Source organism: Danio rerio, chromosome 23, assembly GCF_052040795.2.
Source record: "Danio rerio strain M-AB ecotype USA chromosome 23, GRCz13ab, whole genome shotgun sequence".
In the NCBI taxonomy this organism is placed as follows: Eukaryota; Metazoa; Chordata; class Actinopteri; order Cypriniformes; family Danionidae; genus Danio; species Danio rerio.
The window spans coordinates 23,115,174-23,139,355 of NC_141043.1; the positions used below are offsets into that span (position 1 = coordinate 23,115,174).

The following is a 24,182-nucleotide window of genomic DNA, read 5'->3' on the forward strand; positions in this document are numbered from 1 at the left end:
TATGAAAATGTACGATTTTAAAAAGGAGGTGTGGCACCCAACCCCACCCCTAACCCCAACCATCATTGGGTGATGAGCAAATCGTACTAAATTCTACGAATTAGATCGTATGAATTCCTACGAATTAGCCACTAAATCAAAAAGTTACTAACTGCCATGAGATTGGGTTGGGAGCAACAGGCATCTGAAGAATCCAAAGAATCTGGGTTAATTCAATTTAGAAAAGTGTCAGTTTTTTTGCTCTTAAAATTAAATTTTGGTTACCAACATTTTTCAGTAATTCTTTTTTCCAATATTGTCACAGTAACCAGCGATCTAGCCCATGCAGATCACCGGTGAGCAACAAATCTGCCCGCAAAAAAACTACATATCCAGTCATGCACCACTCACACAGCTGGTCTAGATCTCCATGATTGCAAACAGACACCGCTGAAGCTGTTCAGGACTAATTACACAGACTATTAATACATCTCTCAAACACACACACATGTTGCTGAGTCTTGTTAAACTGAATAGTGAACATTACGACGTGTTTTCCTCGCCTTGTTTTGACCCTCGCTTTGTTTTGTTTGTTTACATTGCTTGCTGCCTGCCTGTACTGACCATTCGCCTGCTTATTGACTACAACTGGATTGCCCGTATACATCTGTCTGCTCCTGTTTGTGACCATTGCTTGCCTGACCATTTTCTGTATAATAAACCCTGCGTTTGGATCCACACTCCCTTGTAAGCATCCCCACTTCACATTACATACATAAGTTTATTACAGAATTTTAATTTTAACTATGCTTTTAATAAATTAATATTGATAATATAGCATTATTTTTAAGTAACATGGAATGGTATTTTTAGTAGGTTACAGTAATTGTCTTAATGAGTCATTCTTTGAGACATTTACTGTAACCTACTGAAAAACAACTAATACATATTATTTAAAAGAAACACTTTATTATTAATATTAATTAATAAAAACTAGTTCAAAAAGTTTAGACTTCTTAGACAACATGACACGGCCATTTTAGAATTAAAATTCTGTCATGATATAGCTCCACTTGTTCCAAACCTGTTTGAGTTTCTGTCTTCTGTTGAACACAAAGGGAGATATACTGAAGAAGGTCAGGGGGAAAACAGCTATAGACTTCAAGTGTGATTTATTTATAAACTAATTTCGAGAGGATCACGTGCTTATGATTGAACACAGCTGGTACCGCATTAGCTCCGTATATTTGCACCAATCAGATGAATACTGACACACTATAAATTACCAGAGCTTTCTACTCGAGTCATCTTCGTCTTGAAGAATCCCCCTTTCCACCCCTACTCCTTCTCTCCGATAGGGTGGCAGGTGGTTCAGTGGGTAGCACTGTTGCCTCACAGCAAGAACGCCACTGGTTTAGCCTTCTCCGAGCCGGTCAGTGTTTCTATGCGGAGTGTGCATGTTCTTCCCGTGTTCCGCGTGGGTTTTCCCTGGGTTCTCTGGTTACCTCCCACCATCCAAAGACATGCACCATAAGTAAATTGACCACTTCAAAATAACATCCAAAGGCAACTCTAGGCAGATATATCTCAGCATTTTACAAGTAGGGGAGTTCTCGAGACCTGCCTGAGCTCAAACTCTCCTCTCGCCCTTCAAATGGGAGGGAGCCCCGGATTCAAGGATATTCTGAGCTCAGGGCTCTCTCCCGGGACATACCAAACGCGCTTTATTATCAATCATCACATAAGTGTGAATAAGTGTTTTTTTGTTTCCACTATGCATATCAATGGCTGCCAGCCTGCCATGAATGATTTTTCCAGTATTCTTCAGAGTGTCTTGTGTTCAAAAAGAAAAAAAATGTATTTCATAAATAAATAAATTCATAAACGTTTAGAAGTGTAAGAAAATGTTAATTTTTGCATGAACTATCTCTTTAAAAGTTCAAAATTTCATGTGACCACATTTTTATTTTCAATTTTAGAATTTGTCCTGTTCCTAGCGAAAAAAGTTTTCTCTCTCAGCCAGAAACTGAAACAGAAAATAGCATCGCTGTTTGTTTGTTTTATAAAGATTTAATTTTTGCATTTATTTGACAGGAGAGTATAATGACAGAAAGTGAGGTTGGAAAGTAAGAGAGAGAGAGAGAGAGAAGGGAGAGTGGGATCTGAAAAGGTCCAAGCTCTTCCGCAGCTCTGACAGCATCACTGTTTTTATTCCATGTATTGTAAATGATGAGGTTTGGTTTGAGCGTAGGCTCTGGGGGTCGTCTCATTTCATCAATTCACTCACTTTATAATTTCTGGCCTCGCCACTGCTGTGCACATAAATCGTACAGTGATGGAGACTGAATGTTTACTGCCTCATTTTATACAATCTGCTTTCTAGTTAGACACCACTATCGTTTCCACCACTAGGCCTATCATATTTCTGCCATTTTTATTTTTGTGTGCGTGATCTCAGTATTAAATCTGTCCAGTATTTGAAGCTGCATGGGCAGAAGAACTGTTGTTGATGGAGGCAGTACAGCAGTGTCCTGAGAAGCGTGTCTGTGCTTATTTCTGTGTAATGAATGCTGTTTGTTTTCTCTTTTCTCACTCATTTCATTCTCTTTTGACTGTCCATAGTGGAATGCCCTGTTCTTTGGATTCACTGTCCAGTGGGGACTGTTTATGGGCTGCTTTCCCATTTTTGCTCCTTTAATAACAAACACAGGAAGCTGCTGTCACTGGACAAGGGCAGAAAGAGGACAACAAAGTTGGACAGAGAGAGTAACACTTGCAAACTGTAACACTAAGTGAATATATACATTTATACTTGTTATCATTTAACAGCCATTATACATTGTCTGTGGTCTATTAAAAAAAAAAACAGTTCATTTCATTATTTTATCACATGTAACATGCAGTCAATAGCAATTCACTTCAGTGCTGCATTTCTGCAGATTTAAAACTCGCAACACTTTCATGCAAACTTGTCCTTTGGCTACCCTACATTTACATACTTCTATGCATTTGTGTAAATGGGGGTTTTGGCTGTAGTAAACACATATACCCTGATCAGATGCAGCAGATACAGGCAAACACGAAATTGATCTTGGAGCTTCATTCCCATTAAAAACTTAGTTCATAATGTTTGGACAATGTTTTTGATTCCTTTTCTGGACTTTGAACATCTCACACATCTTGCTGTCTATGGAGGGTCAGAGAGCTCTTGGTTTTCATCCAAAATATCCTAATTTGTGTTCTCGAAGATGAACGAAGGTCTTAAGCCTAGTTCACACTACAGGATTTTAAACATCAGCAGATCGCTGTGCTGTTCACACTACATGACTTGACTTTGTGTCTTTTGATCTCTGTGGTGTTCACACTACGCAACACTCCGTGAACGATCCACAAGAGGGGGGTCACACACTACATGATCTGACAACATCTCATTCCCCATCAGCTCATTCAAGCTACCAAACCGCAGCCAATGAAATTTTGAGGGAGGAGTCGTCAGAAAAAAGCTGAACACTATTGGCTGCTTGTGTGCTGATGACATCACTGACAGCGTTTCAAGCTTTGGAGAAAGCATTTAAAAACATCGTCAAATCAGCTGATTTATCAGCGGATTAATCACTCATCTGCAAGGTTTGAGTGGATAGATACACAGAGAGTTTTTAATTTTTGTAATTTTATAACTCTTTGAAATAAAACTAACATATTTATAACACCCTGCCGTTTTCTAACTATCAGTGTATTTCTTTCTGACATTGTTTTTTTTATTTATTACAAAACAGTAAAGAACTGAGCATTTCTGCCTTAAATTACTATATTGGTCAAAATGACTGCATGCATGTCTGATACTTTTCACTGTGACTTTAAATATGTGTGCATTTTCTTGCCTGGCAACTTCCTGCTAACATAAACAAAACTTTCTGATGGCAAAAACATCAATTTACTTCAGATATCTTTCAAAACAGCATATTCTGTGCAGTGAAATAGCTCCTGTTTGAAAGTGAAAATGAAAGCCAAGACCTTTAAGTGTTTTAGTATCTTAACTACATATTTATAGGCTGTATTACCAAAAAAATATTATATTTTTAGGGTAATGGTGTCATTAAATATGATGCCAGACATTTAAAGCTTAATTTTAATATCTCAATAATAGCTTTGAATGTAAATATGATGTAACAGTATGGCGTTTTATATGAGAACGGTCAGAATGAGCAGTATGGTAATTCTAATAGTTACAGAATTCTAGTTCCACTGTTATATCCTACTCCCATGTCTGTGCTAACGCAGAATGAAGTGAGTGCACCGATGCCCATTCTGACCAATCACAGATGTTTCTGCTGAGCTCCTGAACACACAGGCTCATGCTGGTATGCTCTCTCATTGGCTGTAGCTCGTCACTACATCTGACCACACGTGGGGTTGAGTCGGCCGACTTCTCTGGAATATTTAGCATGCTGAATTTTGGATTTCCGTCTGCGAGGTGTCGGCGACGCGTCAGCGAGCCTCGTTGATGCGTTGCTCAGTAGTTCACACATAAAGAGCGGCGAGCGCCGAGCACCCGCAGATTTCTTCCCGATAACAGCCCGATCAGTCGGCGAGCTCGTTAACTTCCAAATCGGGCTCAAATCAGGCTTAAAATCCTCTAGTGTGAGCTAGGCATTAGAGGTTTGGAAAGACATGGAGGCGGGTAATTAATGACAGAATTTTTATATTTGGGTGAATTAAATGTGAAAAAAAAACTTTAAATGTAGTTTAATAAGGAGTTCAATAATTTCCATATTCACAAGCTAAAACGCTCTTGCTTCACCAGCCAAATGTACTTTACAATGTAAGATGGTCTCATGAATAGGGCTGATCATCTAACATTTGACTGATACATTCATTTAAATAGCAGGTGCACATCTCAAAAAAACTGGATAAGCTTTTTCATTTAATGATCAAAAGACCACAAAAGAGATATGCTGATTTTTTTTAACCATGTTTCTGCTTTAGACAAACAGAGTACATGCATAAATTAGAGAATGAAATTCAATATCTTTTAAGACCTTTTTAAGACTCTTTCCATACATTTTAAGACCTTATAACCACTTTAGGTCTCAACTGGAAACACTGGTGAGATTTTAACATACAGTATATTTACTAAATATTAATGTAAGAAACTAATTCAAAACTAAAAACCTGATTCATTTACTGAATAAAAAAAATCTATCAAATCCAGCTAATTCAGCAGGTTGACGCCTAAAGAGCTGCAGAAATAATGGTGTTGCCTTTATTGCTGCAGTAAACAAGGCAGCAGGATGTCAAATCTAGCAGGATTTAACTGATTTAACAACATCCTGATATTTGCAGATTTTTTTTTTCAGGTAAATTTTAGCATACAACCATACATTTAATATTGAAAATGATATAAAATGTAATACTTTACAAAATAGCACTTATGACTTTTTAATACGTTTTAAAGGTCTTAAATTTCTCTGCAATAATTAATCAACTTTTAATACTTTTTAAGATCATGCGAATACCCTAAATAAAGCATGAATTGCCACTCTTACTAATTGTGACTTTGTCTTTCACAACTGTAACTTTGCAATCTTGCAATTGTGACATTGTTTCTAGTAATTCTGAATTCATATCTTGCAAAGCAACACATTTTTCAAATGTGACCTAAAATGTCACTGGTTGACTTCACATTTATGTCTATCAAAGTACAAAGGACCTTATTTCCGTAGCCAAAAGCAAACCTTTTCTTTTTAGTAGATATTTATCTGCACCATATTAATGTTTTGTATCATCTAATTTTTACGAGCTGGGTCGTTACCCCAATGCTCAACCCTCAACTTGGAGGACCAGGACATACACACATACACTACGGACTATTTAGCTTTCCCAATTCACCTATAGCGCAGGTCTTTGGGCTGTGGGGGAAACCTGAGCAACCGGAGGAACCCACGTGAACGCGGGGAGAATATGCAAACTCCACACAGAAATGCCACCTGACCCAGCGGGTGCTAGAATCAGCGACCTTTTTGCTGTAAGGCGACACCACTCACTGCGCCATGTGCCGCCTGCAGGAGGCACATATTATTGCACTTAAAATGAAGAAATGAAGAGTTCAGATTCAAAAACCGTAGGGTGCTGTGTGAAATTTCCATCTAAAATTAGCATTTTTCTCAGACACCTATGTTTATGTTGAGTTATTTCATTTTAAAGGTCTTTAAAGAGTGCATTTTTGCGATAAACTTGAAATTACTAAACCTACACACAGGAGCCTGATAAAAATGCTCATTTTTTAAGGAAATTTCAAACGGCTTTTAGAGGTTTTTGCATCTGCTCTTTAAATACAGAGTGAGAAATAGTTTTGCTCCAACCAGCTAATTAAGGTCTACACATTTTTTAATAATCCTGAATACCTTCATTAACTTGCTCAAATAATTTTAGGGTTGGAGCAACATTCGAAATAACTTGAAATGTTAATTGAAATGTTTGTAGTAAATTATAATTTATTTAAAGTGTTTTTTAATGCTTTGTTATTTACAAAAGTCAGCCATTTTGAGTGTCCCTGTAAAACCATTTTAAATGTCCATATTGTAAATTGTGGAACTCTTCTGACTGACAGTGGATTTTCTTCTAAATAAAAGTAAAAGGCTATTCAGACAGAGAAGGAATCAGAGAGAATAGATGTTTTTGCATGTCTGTGAGGATGTGTGAAGGCCAGCTTTGCCTGCATGGCAGAGCCCGCTTTACATGTGAAAACAGCTCCAGGCTGAATAATGAAAGAACAGTGCTTGTCTGCGGGCCAAAGAGGATATGAAGGATAAGACGGATCTCCTCTGGGCCGAAAAAAGCGTATCCTCAGTGCTCTTATTCTGAAGCAATGGAATCTGAGCCAGTCACAGCTTATGCCATCAAGTTAGTGAGTTCAGTAGACAATCGGTTAGTTATATCACCATATAGAAGATCTCCTGCAGTGACACTATGAGGCTCAAGATAAATTACAGCGTATGCATCATTTATATTTCACTTCTGGGGAATGTGGAGAAAGACTTCAAATTCTGTTTTATTTTAATATATCCCCCCAAAGCCAAAATCACATAGATGTCAAATGAAAACCCAGCAGCAGGAACACGAGCAGCATGAATTTTGTTGGTTGCAGTGGCCACTTTCTTAGACAGTAAAGCGCTGTTTTCAAAATGACTGTACAATTATGTCAAATCAAGGTTATGCTGTGTGCAGATCGGATAACAAAGCGCACCGGCCAACTCAGTGGAGCTTAGAAGTAATGTGTGATTATATGCTCAGCTGGGAGTTGGTTTGTTGCACTTTTGTTACAACAGACATCTTGAGATGCACAGCTTATTGTGTGGCTTCAAAAAACAAAACAAAAAAAACTAAAACCTGTTTGTATTTTTATTCTAGGGCAGTTTTTTGGCTTTATGTAGTCCCATTATCATCTCATCAAACTTTATGTTGCACTGGACAGTCGTTAGTCTCTGGTATGCGGCAGTTTCACACAATGTGCATAATGAGCGAATGGAGATATAGTGCTAATAACAAGCATAAATTAGACACGACATGCAGGAGAAGAGAGAATTTTTTAATGGATGTCACTGGAGGAGATGCTACAATAATAAACTCCCCATCATTTTAGGAATCTTTTTCATCTATTGGTGTTCACACCAAACAAAACATATTTTTATTAGTCACAGATAGTTCTGTGACATGTAGGATACAGTCTATGATACATTTTTATGATCTACTCAAACATTGTTGCACAACACTGACAAACTCAATTGACATGAATGCTAAGAGAGAGATTGTGAGTGGTTAAGAAAGGTGCTAAATAGGCTCATTTGTAAAAGCTTAGACCTATACACATTTCTGGAGATTGCAAATTATGTAGTCAGAAGTACGTATGGCTGCATTTGATCTTTTAAACGAATGCTACAGGGCAGTATGACGCCGTTACTTTCTAGTCAATCGGTTGGGTTTAAGGAATGGGGTGGGTGGGGGTATCAGTCAATTGGTCATTCAGTCAGTCAGTCGACAGCAACCTCTGGTGGATTTAAGCGAGAAGAGCAGGTGTGAACAGCACTTGAATGAGAAATTTGAAATCTCAAAAAGTGTACACAGTGGCCTCTGGTAATTTCTGGTGATAAAGTACCTCCTGGGACGTATTTGGTGCCTGAAATGTATATAGGGTTATGTTTTCAGAATTAGCCTGGGTTGTAAAAGGTACACATGGACTGGTTATATGATAACAGAGTGTTATCAATATAATTTGCATGAACAGGAGGATCACATATTTTCAAATCTGATATCTGCATTCTAAATATTAAAATTTTCTGTTAAAATACCAAATATTGATTACAGCGACAACTACGGAAGACTAAAACTTAAGAAAAAGCCCAGTCTGATGCTATTGCTTTTTGTTCTCTCTTAGCCAGGAGCTTAATTGTGTATAAATGGAAAAACACCTTACCTCCGATGTTTAAACCCTTAATTAAAGATATTAAATTTAACATACAATTAGAAAAACGTAGATGTTTTATGAAAGGGTCATATAAGATATTCTTTATCACTTGGCAAGCTTTTCTAACTTTTGTGAAAAAACCTCCTGAAGAGCAATTGTGCTGAATGTATATAATTTTTTGGTGTTTCTCTTTCTTTCCTTTTTCTTTTGTTTGTTTGGTTGTCTACTCTCTTAGGACCCTATCATTCACCCAGCAAAATATGGCACAAGATGTGTTTGGCTTGATGTGTTGCTATTTTCAGACCAGTGCAACCCTAATTTTCACGTTTTTTTATCACGAATCCATTTGCGCAACTTTGTGGACTCATGGGTGTTCTGTTCTAAAAGGAAGGTATGCTGCAGGTGCATTGCGGAACTGAAATAGGCCGCGCCGTTGACCAACTGAAACCTGGTCTAAAGTCCAGTGCAGAGCACGTTAGTTATGCACATGTGCAGGTCCAAAACGCTTACACATTGCTTAAGACAGCAATGCACAAATATCTTTACATATGAAAATACTGAAGGATTACAGTGTTACAAAAAAAAAATATTTACTACATAAATATATCATGTATAGGTGCTTTTTTTCAGTTTATTCATTACAATTAGTATTTCATTTATTCATTTTCTTTTCGGCTTAGTCCCTTTAATTATCTAGGGTCGCCACAGCGGAATGAACCGCAAACTTATCCAGCATATGTTTTGTGCAGCGGATGCCCTTCCAGCTGCAACCCATCTCTGGGAAACATCCACACACACTCATACACTATGGACAATTTAGCTTACCCAATTCACCTGTACCACATGTCTTTGGGCTTGTGATGGAAACCGGAGCAACCGGAGGAAACCCACGCGAACGCAGATGATCTGTTTAACTGTTTTCTTGTTAGTGAAGTGTTTAGTTTTCCATTTACAAAGTCCGCCATGTAAATAGCAAATGCACCAAGGTGTGTGACACAACTGACTCTTAAAGGGAATCGGAGATGAGACTCTGATTGGTCTAATGCACGTTATGCTCAAAACAACATTTCTCATTAAAAGAATAAGCACAACCCTGTTAAACCATGCTCCAAGGCACAGAGCACATTTTTCCACCTTAAAATAGCAAAAGTGCATTCGGGCACACCCCTAATATTTTTGCGCCATGCACTTTAGACTTTGCGTCTAGATCACTAAAAATAAAGTCCTTACAGTTTTTTTTCTGCTCTGTTAAAAATATATATTTTTTAAAGAGAAAACAAACAAAAAAGTAAAAAAAATAAAATAAAAAACAATGTTGCTGAAAACCTTAAATTACTTTTTAGCTTGGATGAAGTAAAGTTTCAGTGAGGCTTTTGAGCCAGTGTCTTCTGAGCCGTGAACTGGCTAATTAAAGCATTAAGTATGATATGTGTGTGTGCGTAGTGACTAATAGAGATGAATTATGTTCTGTATAGACGTACGAGACAAGAAGGATTACTAGAATCTCTCAAACTTCTCTCAGAAGTCTGCTTGCTGTCAGATTATGAAGTCTGTTCATGAGGACAAGACGCTATAAATAGAAGCCTAAGAAGACATGAAATGAGAACAATCATACTAATTGACCTACTGTGTGTTTTACAGCAAGCACAGGATTATATGCAAGTGTGAACTGTGTAACAAACTCGACAGGTCTTCTTAAACAGAAGAGGCTTTTAGCATCCTGGAGGGCTGTTTTGATTACTGCACGTGTTTTTCATTAATGCTTGCTAATAAAATGTCAGGACAAAGAACATCAATAAATAAGAAGTCACATTGTTGACAAAGCTGGAAGGACTACTGGGTTTCTGTGGCCAGGATGTGCTGGAGAGTATCACAGCTCTGCATGTCTTTCTGCTTGTACCAACATCTTAACTAGTAGTTTTGCAAATAGACCAAGCACTATTATTAAATTGATCATCAGGAATCATGCACATTTCAGCCATGTTTTCTGAGCTGCAGAAAGAAGCCCTGCTGCTTTGCATGTTTCTTCACATTCACACTATGAAACATTTCCAGCATGCAGGATTTTGTTTGCTTCTAAATGTCATTTTGAAACATCCATCTGCTCTTCTGCTCTCAAGATGTCAGTGGGGATCAGTGTTTAAAATATGTAAGCATATAATCGATAATTATCGATGCCAAGTGCTTTACCCAAACAAATTTCAAAGCATGCTCTAAACACAATGAGCGGTTCCAGTTGCATTTTTACTAAAGCAGCATTCAGTATTCTAGGTATATGGTTAGGATTCTTAGTTCCCAGGGTAGAGTTGCACTAGCTGTTTGTAAGTTCTTTCTTAATCTGGCATGTTAATTCCTCACTAGGGGCTTAGTAACTACTAGCTAGTTTGTAACTAAAGTTATTCTTACTTTTGGTTGCACTAGATATTCTTAAGACAAACTATAGCTAGTAGGTCTCTTTGTAAAGTAATGCGTACACATTGAATGACGTAATATCCAATAAAAAGCATTTAAATTGTTAAACTGCATTAAAATTCTGCAACTAATGCATCTATGTATAACTGTCCTATAAAAATGAAATGACTAATTACATTTTTCTAGTACATTACATTTGTCAGTCACTAATAACAGACAGCGCACACAGTTGCATTGTGAGTCGTAAATACACAAAGTTTTTTTATATCCTATACATATAAAAGAGAAAAGAGCAGGAGGAAAAACTTTAGTCATAAAGACATTTGCATTTTAATTGATGGACACAATTAACACAAAACACTCATAGATAGAAAATTAAACTCACAAACCAAAAAAAAAAAAAAGAGATTTGGGAGGAAATTATGGCTGTGAGTAGAGGGAGATAATTCTTCATTATGATCGTGAGCTGCTCAATGTAAACTAATCTCGCCATCATCTCTTCTCTACTATTATACATGGGGGGTTGTAAATATTTAGATTAAGCGGGATGTTTAAACTAAGATCAGTGGTGCAACACAAAAATATTTTGTAGTATGTCCCTTAAAGTCACAAGTAGGCTACAGTTTAACTTATGCACTGCTGGTGCAACCGACCCCAGTTTTTAAATCCTGGATGAGCCCCCACAGGTGCATTTCTCCCCTCTAGGGTTGATGAGAAGGTAAAAATTTTAATGTACTCAAGTAAGATTAAAGTAAGTACAGTGTTGTGAATCAGAATTACAAATGATTGACTTAGAAATGTTTTATAAATAGTCTAAATTATAGGTGTTCGCCAGAATTTTGAGCCAGCGGACATATTGCGCACTGAAAAAAAAGCAATGTCAAAAAGTCAAGACAACAAATATTTTTATGTTGGTTAAATTGATTTAAATTACTTAATTAGGTTTCAAAAAAATTAAGTTAAACAATGTTTAAATATTTTTAGTTAGTTTGGTGATGAAGATGAAATGAGTAGAAAATTTTGTTTGATTGAACTAAAAAAATTAAGGCAACAAGATTTTTTACAGTGCAGAAATTTCCCTTTTTTAAGATATAAGATATATGTTAAATATAAAATATAGAAATCCTAATCCTATTTTGATTTGGGTTTCTTAACCTACCTTACAAAGTCATATATTATCTCTGGTGAGAAAATCTTAAATTGTGTCAACAATCAGATATGTTACCAAGTAGCCAACACTTTTTTCAGTTATTATTGGTGAAAAAGTATTTATTCAGTCACCAATTATGCAAGTTCTCCCACTTAAAAAGGTGAGAGAGGCCTGTAATTTTCATCATATATATACCACAACTATCAAAGACAAAATGAGAAAGAATTAAATCCAGACAATCACATTGAAGGATTTTTAAAGAACTAATTAGTAAATTCCTCTGCAAAATAAGTATTTGGTCACCAGCAAACAAGCAAGATTTCTGTCTCTTAAATACCTCTAACTTCTTCTTTAAGAGCCTTCTCTGTCCTCAATCATTACCTGTATGGTTAACTGTAAAAAAATGTATGACCTCTGTTATTGCCAACAAAGCTTATATAACAAAGTATTGAGAATAAATTTTGTTATTGACTATTTTTTCGCATTTTGTCTCTCATAGTTGAGACATACCCATCATAAAAATTACAGGACTCTCTTATCTTTTTAGGTGGGAGAACTTGCACACTAGGTGGCTGACTAAATACTTTTTAGCCCCACTGCAATAATGAAACATGTTTAGCTATTTAAAAGACCCAAGCCTCCCCTTTTCAAGTAGATTACAGCCGTTCTTTCATGATTTGTAATAGCTGCCCAAAGACATTACCAAGACGGCCAGCTGGTGGAAAGACTCAAAAGGACTTTCAATGAGCCCACATGCCTTCAGTTTAATGCACTTCAAACTAAATGTGTCGTGCCATCAGACTGATCAGACAAGGTCATTGGGGTCATCCACCACAGTTTGATGTAAATCATTTAGAAATGTAAGCTAGACGCCGATGCTTAAAGAAAGTCATCTTGAGGCGCTTTTTGCTTTGATAGATTTTCATGGTTACGAGAAATCCGAGGTACTTATGTATATTGCATTGAAGTAACCCGTTCTCACCCAGAGGCAGTGCTGCCAAACGAGCACAGAGAGGCCCGTTTCAGACCTGCGGGCGTCATTCACACCTGAACTCAGCAGACATCACAGCTCATAAGTTCTGTCTCATTACCTTGCCATTCAAGACATCATCTCTGCTCACAGATCTCCAGCCGTTCACCTAAAGCTTCGCTCAAGAATCCTGCAGTGTTTCCTGAAAGTCATTGATAATAAAGATGCTGTCACATACGCCTCAGTCTCAGGCTGAGAAATTGTATTTAGCTATACGTACCTTGGCAGTGAGCTATGGTTCCCTCATAGAGTATCACGGACACATTCAAACTGATGTGAACCTTTTAAAATTCATAGAGGGTTTCTTAAACATTTACGTGGATAAAATCTTGACAAAGTATTTTACAGACATCTGTTTTAATGCAACATCAGATAATGCAGAGGTAAAATAATGCAATTAAAATTATAAATATGAAAAAACCACATATGCACCAAATTCTAATTGAATAATGTGAAAGAAAGGCATTATGTAGTCTGAATGGTTATTACAAACAAAAAGAAACAAAATTTAGTGTGCTACAAGCTGCTTAACAGCCAAATGAGCATTTAAAGAGCAACCATGACATTATTAATGGATCTATCTAATGAACATGGCGTTTACAGTACTCTGAAGTCTGAGAGTGTTTGACAGGGAGGCTGTGAAGTGACAAGGTGACATTTCTGTAGTTTAGTAGCCCTGGCTTTGGTTCTGGGGCTCCAGGATGATCTTGCTCTGGTCTTGAATGCAGGAGAAAGCAGCACGGTGGATTTTCTTCACATTGATGTAGTTGTACTCTAAATGGACAGTTGACAGGGGAGAGTCCTCCGTCCTTTTAACCTTACAAAGCGACTTTGAGGGGACAGAGCTGAAAACACAATATATATATATATATATATACTGTTAGGTCCATAAATATTTGGATATCGACAAAATTGTAACATTTTTGGCTCTATAGACCAACACAATGAATTTCAAAATGAACAAGGTGTGCTTTAACTGCAGACTGTCAGCTTTAATTTGAAGGTATTTACATCCACATCAGGTAGACGGGGTAGGAATTACAACAGTTTGCATATGTGCTTCCCACTTGTTAAGGGTCCAAATGTAATTGGACAGAATAATAATCATGATTCAAACTTTCACTTTTTAATTGAAAACTTAATTGTTTCTTAATTTCAGTTTATTTTAGAATGTAAGGAAACTTACTAGATGGGGAACAGGGCTTAAGTGTGCATACCTTATCCGGTTGTGGTCTAGATGCAGCAGCTGGAGTTTCTTGAAGTGGCGCATGTTGAGGGGAACCCTCTCAAACCGGTTGTTGTCCAAGTGTAACTCAACCAGACTTTGATATACTCCACGAAAAGACTTCCCTTGTACAGTGTGCTCCTCTAACAGGTTGTGTGAAAGGCGTAGAGTCTGTAAGCCTGGGCGGAGGTGACTCAGTGAGTATGGAGGAATGGAATGAATGTGGTTGTGCTGCAAAGAGAGATAGAGCAAGGCCCTGGGCAGATCTGTGGGCACCACTGCCATCTGGTTATATGACAGGTCAAGAGATTCCAGCTTCCTGAGAAAACAGATACAGGTATGGTTTTACATTCTAAATTATATAAGTGGTGGAGAAATAAGATCTAAATATCAATGTTTTTTAAGATGATACAGTTGTGGCCAAAAGTGATTTCTGGAAGAGATAGTATTTGATTTAATTTACCAGTTCAATTAAACTTCATACAATAAGATGAATATCATACTAGAACATGTTATATTGGGAGGCGGATAACACTTAACTTGGTTAAAGTTGTTTAACAGACTAAATAATTTGGAAAAAATACAGTTTATCACAAAATGATTATTTTTTCATAGACTCAAATACCTCAGATGCTAATTAGGTGGTTTGTTTAGTGTTAAATGTTAGCAATGAGAATTTGAATACCATTTTAAGTGACATTTATTGCCATTCTGAAAGCGGCAGCAGATAGTATCTCAGATCTTGAAAATAAAACAACTAGGAAACATACAGTTTAAACGTGAACTTTAGAAATGTGCAAACTTAAAGCATCAGTCACTCAGCATGTGCTTATAGTATCATTAATAAGGTCTAAAATTCATTATTTAGATTATAAACATGTTTATGTGGTTGGAATAGTGCAGTGCTCTGGTATATAAATGTTTCTGTTGTTTCGTGTCTAGTGAAGACACTAGAGTGACCACATGTCCTCCTTTTCCCTGACATGTCCGGCCAAGAAGTCTAAATCTCCTTAATATCGGTTTTTGCTTTCAACATGCAATCATTAGGTTACTATCATGTTTAGGCTATTTTATATTTGCCTGGCTCCTCAGTCTCCTCAGTAAGGCTTTCTTACATGACGCTCTCGCCATTGTACTATTGACTTGTAGTCACTGTTGTTGTGGTTAAATGATTGTGGATAAATTGGGAAGATGCTCATGAAAATTTATTTGATGAAATGATGGATGTCAATAATGAAAATTGTTTTTAAAAAAAGCCAAAAAAGGGGACTTAAGCGATCAATAAACTTGCTAACCACACGCAAATTAACAAGATTCCAGTGACTTTAAAACATAAAGTCATAACATTATAAATAAGACCTCTTTTGTGGCTATTTTCTATAATTTATGTTATATAAACCTATATCAACGGTAAACAACAATTTAGAACAATCACATTGTGTTTTTAACAAGCATACCATATAATGCATTTTATTCTATTAACCTTATTCTTTAAAGCGGAAGTGCACTCATTTTTGCAATTGTTTTACAACTTCCGATTCAATAAACAGCAGAAAACGGTCAAACTATACAAGCTATTAAGTGATTAGATGGAGATTATTGAGTGATTCATTCATTTTAAAAATTGTTTAAAATGCAAATTTGCTATTTGCTTATTCCACTTATTCCTCACGTACAAGCAGGCACAGCCATTTGAATCTTTTCGACTCAAGACTTCCGGTCTCATTTACTTCCATTCATTTTTGGACGTTTAAAACAGCTCGTTATGCAAGTTTTTGCATGACTATACAAACAAAGCAGAATAATAGAATAAGAAAATATCAGTTCGCAACATCAAGCAGCATATCGAGCTGTTTTTAACATCTAAAGATGAATGGAAGTGAATGAGACTGGAAGTCTCGAGCCAAAAAGATTCAAATGCCTGTGCCCGCTCTTACACAGAGAATAAGGTGAATAGCAAATTTGCATTTTGAACAACTTTTTAAATGAATGCATCAGTCATTATTTCCATACAATGACTAATCACTCAATAAATCAATAACAAAATCGGTGAGTAAATCTTTACGAGTAACTCAAAACAGTCATGAGTTAAGGATGAATCCAATCCTCATCACTAGTACATAGAGTAAATGTAGTCTTTTCTGGTCGGCCAGCTTCATTAATAACCTTATATTAATATTTTTTCATGGTCCATCAACAGACTTGTTCTAAACAGCTTATACAAGAATAGACAACGGCAATTCCTGCTTGTCTGTGCAGGTCTTACAACATGTATTTGTATAAACCATCTTCAAGTATTTTTGATGGTTAGTGTAGAGGGTTTCTGTGAAGTATTGGGGGAGCTTGTAAAGTATTCGGCAGAACTTGCCCCATGGCAGGTCATTAACCCAACACAAATCAGCTAGAGCCAAAAAAGCCTGTGTGTTGACTTTGGTGAAGTGTATTTGTGTGTCATGCGTTCTGTGGAGGCAGCAGAAATGACAGTATGTGTTGTAGGGGGTTTAGGGGTTGGAGGATTTTGAGAGTGAGAATGTCCTAAAAGAAATGGCAGTGTATGAGAAGCTTTTGTGTTTTCAAGAGGGGTCTGAAGGAGGCAGCTGGTGTAAGTTTACAGTGTTGGTCTCAGCAGGAGTCAGGAGTACATTTCCTCTGCCTTCGTAACACTGACGACTGAGATGAGGATCTCATATAGCAACGAGTGTTATTATTACATCAAAAGCTACACTGACCTCCATGTGGTTTTCATTCACCGTACAAGCTCTGCTACTGACCTTGAGATGAGACTGTAGATGCTGCAGACTGAATATCAATCAAGATATCTGGCAGTGGATGTGGCTGACAGAGTTTCAGTGGGAGCCGTGAGCTATTGTGTTTAGCTCTTGTTTTAAAGTGCACCTACTATGAAATTCTTAAAGGTTTCTCATTTTGTTTTGGAGGTCTCCTCTAATGGGTTTAAATTCAAATAACAGTTTCATTTTCCTATAATATATATTTTTCATGGTCTGCTTTATCAAAATGTCTGCAACTAGTTAAGATTCCTGCTGCATTCCAATTTGACATGCTACAAGTGCCTCAACCAATGTTAAGCAAAGAGGTTTAGCTAAAAGGTCTGAAATATGAATAATTACTATCCAACCTGATGAAATACTTTTAGTTTTGCTTTTTATTTAATCTGAAAACATTGACCTATACAACACCTATCCAAGTTTTAGGAAAAAAATAATATTGTGTATGAATCCCATGAGCTCGGACGACTGCATCCAGTCTCTCTGTAGTGACTCAAATAACTTAATGAAGTCATCTGAAAGGGCAAAGAAAGTGTTATTGCAGGACTCCCAGAGTTTATCAAGATTTGGGATGGGTATTGTTAAGGTTTTAACGGTATTACTACTTTTATCGATACCACTTATCAGTTTGGTACTTTAACGGGTCTCTTATCGGTACTTTTTTGTTAGTGAAAAAACAAAAACAATTTGAACTTAATTAAAAATCTTTTATTTTATTATTATGTTTTTATGTAAAATAAAACAAAACCAATAACTGTAAAACAAATAAATATTTTTTCCTGTTAAAGAATGTGCAATGGTTTGAAAGAAAATGACTCTCAGTTTTTAACCATTCTTCTGGAGAAAAATCAATATGTTTGCCTTTTCTGGCAGAAGTCGGGATATTTCTTGGTTTATTGTGCTCCCTGCAGTTGAAAATACCCTCTTCGAGTTGCAAAATGCAGTTTAATGAGATAAAGTTTTTTCATTTTTCATTCACATAAATGAGTTAACATGATTTGGGAGTTAACTTTGTTTTTATTACATTTTTGGAGCATCTTGCAATGTAAAAATAAGCCATTTTATCATATTTTTTTTAATAAGCATAGTGTATTATTAGGCTATTCATATATTTTTAAATACAGCAGATGTAAAAAAAATTATGTTTAAGATTTATTTAGGCTACTGCAGAAAAAAACATTGTTTTCATTGCAATCGAAAGTGTGTGTTTATTTAACTATTAATTTTAAACTAGGGCAACTCAGTGGCGCAGTAGGTAGTGCTGTCGCCTCACAGCAAGAAGGTTGCTGGTTCGAGCCTCGGCTGGGTCGGTTGACATTTCTGTGTGGAGTTTGCATGTTCTCCCTGCATTCGTGTGGATTTGCTCTGGTTTTCCCCACAGTCCAAAGATGTGCGGTACAGGTGAATTGGCTAGGCTTAATTGTCTGTAGTGTATGAAGGGTGAGTGAGTGTGTATGGATGTTTCCCAGAGATGGGTTGCGGCTGGAAGGGCATCCGCTGCATAAAATATGTTCTGGATAAGTTGGTGGTTCATTCCGACCCTAGTTTAATAAAGGGACTAAACCGAAAAGAAATATGAATGAATGAATAATATACTAATTTAGGTCATTTACTGCTGGCATAACGATGTGGATGATGTAAAGTTGCCGTTAGTAGCTAGGCAGTCAAAACTTTGCATTGCAGTAAATGCACTTTTGAAAGATACTTTCACTTAGCCAGATTGCTTGCGTTTCCACTTATACAAGAAAACAACTTGTTGTGTTTGTTGCAACGGCATTGTCACTGTCCACTCTGGAAATACAGCTCATTTGGTTCACTCTGCAAGCTTACAAGCCGTGTGAGCACGAGTCTGTGTCGCGAGCTATGTGTCTGCACTTAGCGCAAGCCTCCGCTGAGTGCGCGCACAGCCAAGAACTGTGAAGGTTCTTTCACAGTTTACAGTTTTTTTTAATTACAGCTTCCCTTTGCAAGAAGAGCAATGACAATTCAACTCTTTTTGAAGACAAGTGCGTTTTAAATGGAACCGCCCAAATTTTTACAATTAAGCTTAATATTAATAATTTTAGGTAAAAGTGTAAAATGCTGTGGAAGAAATTTGGCAAATCTAAAAATGTCTTGTCTGGGGCACAAAAACAAAAAAAAAATAATTGCAACAGCTAATAAGTTCTCATTTGGAGACATGTATCAACAGTTGGGTTGTTAAATTATTGCACAAACTTTTTATTAAGCATGTGCACAATAAATAACTGCCACAAAGGAGCCGACACAACAATTTTACAACCGCACTTGCTTATTATCTTAGGCATATATATGAGTATAATCAGTACTCATATTTAAATTTTGTTTCTTATACAAGGTAAGGCTTTGTTAGCCTATTTTATATAATATAAGTAAATCATTACAAATTATTCAATGGTCTATTTAAATGATTGATTTTGATTGGCTAGAAGGTGTGTAATAAAACCGTTTAATGCACAGGCAGTTCTGTTTTGTTCACAAGTCAATCTAAGTACCATTTCCTAAAATATTATTAATAGCAGCTATAGAAACTAAATGATGTTTGCTAGAGCCTTCATTCATCTTTGATCTTAAGACAATTGACATGTGCTAGACCAGAGAGCCGAGGGGATCAACCAAATTGCCAATATGCTTAAAAATATTTGCAAAGAGGCAGCTAACATGTTCCTATGAACTGTTAGATATGCTTGTGTCATTTACATGCACACACACACCATCTCTCTGTCTGCCTGCAACTGCTGATTGAAAGTGGGAAGATCTAACATATCACAACTGATGTATATTTGGCCAAATATTGTCTATAACTTTGCAAATGACCACAAAATAAGTGGAGGCAAGTGGAAATGTCATGTATTTAAAATCCTTTAACGCATGGCAAGCCAGTGATTTTCCCTGTATGTACTTTACTTTATGAAGTAAAGAAAAAGTGTATATACTATATCAAAAAAGAAAACACCTTCTCAGGCTGCATTTACATTCGTGTGTTTTTGGTTAAAAACTAAGACAGCCAAAATATAGAGCCTAAAACTGAAAATATGTGATCATTCACACTACCTATTGATCGGGATATTTTTACTGCATTCGTATTTGCAGTCTACCGGTTGTGTAATGGTCAACTGAGAGTGGCTTGACAACTTGGGGAATGAAATATGCCTAAGGTATATTGACCTTTAAACAATACCTCTTTTGCAAAAAAAGAAAAAAAGTAATTACAGTACAAATGTGCATCAAACTGGAAAACAGTTATCTGATGTCCGAGACAGATTTGTGTAGAAACATTCTTTTCACACAGATATCCCCCTACTAACAAGCCCACATTGGTGGGAATCCTCAGGGAGTACTGCCATAATGAAAAGCAGAGAGCACGGCTGCCACCACATGTCCACGGGCACACCGACGTTGGCATTGCACAACCACTCTTACATAACCTGACACACAGGACAGGAAGACCACTGTCACAACCAAGCACATTTCATTGGATCTCATGTTATGTCATGTATGCGGGAAACCCAGGCTCAGCAAAACTCAGCAGCTTTATTTTAAGGGAACCATCATTTGAGATAACTATCTCCATCTGTGGCTCTATCATGTATTTTGTTGTTCAAATTTTAAGGCCTTTTTAATTAGTCTAATCTATCCAAAAATACACTTTTAATTGCTTCTTTTGTTGCATTTGATTAATTTGTCTCTATAGATTTCAATTACGTATTAGATTTTTATATTTATCATATATTTAAAGGCTGTTCTCTCAAAATATGCTTTTTTCCCTCATGCACAGAGGCACAAATAAACTTTTATAGCTATCCAATAGGTTTTTCAGGGATACTTTCCCACATAATTTGGATGTTTAGATCGTTCTACAATTACAATTACACTCTAAAACCCAAAACGTTATGGTAACCATTTAAGAAAATCGATTGCAACAAACTATTTACGTTCAAAAACTAATCCAAATGGACAATGGACACTGTGAACTTAATCCATTTGATTAAATGAAGCAGTTTGAGCACAGCAAAACTCGATTAAGTGACAAGAACTCAAACCAACTAAATTCTGTAAAACCCAATATGTTAAGGCAACTTGAACCGTTTAAGGAATCAACCAATTGAAACAAAACATTTGAGTTAAAAAAGTAATCTATACAAGTACTGTGATCTTAATCAATTTAAGCTGAACTAATGAGGTATTTAGTTAACTGATTACCTTCAACACTGAGTTCAAAACTTTTCAAATGAGTAGAACTAAGAGTGTTTTCACCAAGGGCGTAGGTTTGCGCTTGACATTGGTGGGGACTGGGGACGAGTGAATAGAATCCCCCCCCCCCCCCCCCCATATATATATATATATATATATATATATATATATATATATAATATATTATAATTCCTATTTATTATTTAACTGCTATTAAAATGTATTATTAAGTCGCCTAATGTCTTACAACTAAAGTTAAATTAAATAGTCATGCGCGTAGCCAAGGGGGGTCAGGTGGTTGAAAGACCAAAAGATGGATTATTATTATTATGTTTGAATTTATCTTATTATTCAAATGCCCAAATTCTCACAGAGGAAGGTTGAATGCACTGGCCAGTTTGTAATTTGCCTATAGACTTCAGTTTTTAATTTAAATCAAGTTTTAACAGATTTAACAGATGATAAAAAAATATATTTTGAAAATAAGTATATTTTCATATTTTAAATGTTTAGATGCAAAAACCTCTAAATGCCATTTAAAATTTTCTTCTAAAAATAGCATTTTTCTCCAACTCCTGTGTGTGGACTGATTTTACTTTTATAGTGACTAATACATTTTATTGCCTTTAAAGTGAAATAACTGAACATAAATATACAAGGCTGAGAAAAATGCTAATTTTACATGGCATTTAGAGTTTTTGGCATCTGAACTCTTCATTTCTTTATTCTAAGAATTTAAAGTTCTAATTTCTAATTCAAAGTATTTTTATTATTTATAAAACTGTAATAAAACTTAGTTTAAATGTGTAAATAAAGCAATTTGACAAAATGGTAAGACATATTTTTGGTACATCAAAAAGTGTAGTTATAATAACTATCCAACAAGATTATCCAGCAAAAATTAGTTCTTAATGTCACTAAGATGTAATATTTATACCTCAATTAAACAGAATGAATAATTAATCAGGTGAATAACTGCAAAAAGGTTCAGTTTTTTTGAGGTTCACGTCCCCACCGTCCACCCTAAATCTACGCCCCTGGTTTTCACACCTGTGAATCGATTCATTTGTTCCGAAACAGGGATTAAAATTGCTACAGTGTTGCTCTTTGTTCTTGGTGCGGTTCGTTTTCACACGGCAAAGTTTCTAAACGGACCGAAGGAGCTAAAACAAGTCACGTGGGAGTAAACTCTCCTTACATTGGGCAGAGTTTCAGGGTTTATTTAGCAGAGTCTCGCTCAGCGGTCATGCGTCTTTATTTTAATTTATGACGATGAGCAATAAAGACATCATATTCGAAAAGCTGCACTTTCTTTTTGAATAGTGACACCCACAGACATCGTCACCAAGTATATATCAGAGGTAAGACTTTGTCATACATAGCAGTTGGCTTATGCAATATAGGCTTTAACATGAAATGCATATTTACCTGTTGGAATGACCTCCTGCCCTACTCATAACTCTCTCTTCAGTTCATATAGCCGTATATATGCCTATGACATATCCATGATACACTGTGATATAGCCAGGCTCGGATGGTATCGCTTTCTAAGTAAAATCTTCCTGTCCAGAGTTTGTTTCAATCGAGCCGAGACCACCTCATTTAAGCGATCTTGGACCAATTGATTTGGCGCGGATCCGAGCGCGATTGCTGGATTCACATATGCCAAACAAACCGCTCTAACTGGGCAAACAAGACAGGTTCTGAAACAAAAGTCTAGGTGTAAAAGCACCCTAACTTTCAGCCGATTTTGAGTTAACTACACTCATTTCACTTGATAAAGTTGACTGTTGGGTTTTACAGTGTACAATTCTACAATTCACAATTTTTCTGCCTATTCACAGCATTTTCTAAATTATGGATGCTATCATATCTGTTAATAAAGTATGCCAAGTAACAAATATTGAATAAAAAAATGCTTCACTTGCATATTTAAATAACACATTTTAGACTTTTTTTGTAATATAACAATGTTTACAATAGTAAAAGTCCTCAATCAACTGTGGTATGTAAGAACTAGTCATTTTTACGCTATTCAACTGCTGTGCCTTTCCTTAGAGTGAACAGCATCTCAGGCAGAGACACCTTATATAACTCATTATGAAATGAGAATGTGCACTTCTTAGTGAAGCTTGGTGTACTAACTTGCGTTTTTGTCTCCCTGTGTGAGAAAACAAGCAGAGCGTGTCCTCTGTTTCACCCCCCTGCCTCATTCCCGTAAGCTCGGTCTAGCTAGCGCATCAACATTGTCCTCTCCATCCATCAAAATCCTCAGAGTCACAGGTCATTGGCCTGCAGAACAGCCCTGTCCCAGCACAGCCTGTTATTCACCCCGAAAAACAAAACAACCAAACTCCAGATGACAGGGGGCCTGTGGTGTCAATGCTCACACACAAAAAAACTGTGCACCTATAAAAACACTGGCATATGAACACACAGACTGCTGTGGTCCAAGATGCAGAGATTCCCATGACATTAGGCCATACAGTAGATTAAAGGCATGACAGCACTGGTCAGAGATGTTTCACTTTTACAGAAACTTGTGACTTCTATTAGCTGTTAGAGCTTTGCTTTCAAATCATGAAGGTCGTTCAGTAAAATTGCAAACTCTAATTGGATTTCATAGACCTGGCACAGGGATCTTTAAAAGCGATGCAACGAGACACAAGTTAAGATGGTTTTTTAACAAGTCTGAGAAGTTTTTGTTCTTCCAAGCAACCACAATTCTATAGATATGACATGAGGTGATGACAGAAACATAATTTTTCTGCAAATTAAGCGAAATCAACTTGTTCTTATACAGGAGCTTTGAATATCCGAACCACCCTAATGCCTAGTTCAGACTGCGTGATTTTAGCCCAGATTTTGGCTCGCCGACAGGTTTTGAGAAATCGCCAACAAATGCCTGAAATTACAGGCAAATT

General features: G+C 36.5%; 1 protein-coding gene across 5 annotated transcripts in view; it reads right to left on the reverse strand.

The window, feature by feature from the left end:
• Positions 1 to 13,375: 13,375 nt before the first annotated feature.
• Positions 13,376 to 24,182, reverse strand: part of si:dkey-32e6.6 — a 42,448-nt gene continuing 31,641 nt past the window's right edge. For all 5 annotated transcript variants that reach the window (XM_087306953.1, XM_087306954.1, XM_087306955.1 and 2 more), the window contains 2 exons: positions 14,253 to 14,579; positions 13,376 to 13,880 (listed from right to left, as the gene is read on the reverse strand). In XM_087306953.1, the coding sequence (XP_087163079.1) occupies positions 13,703 to 13,880; positions 14,253 to 14,579 (505 nt within the window). In that variant the 3' untranslated portion in view covers positions 13,376 to 13,702. The remainder of the gene's footprint in view (positions 13,881 to 14,252; positions 14,580 to 24,182) is intronic.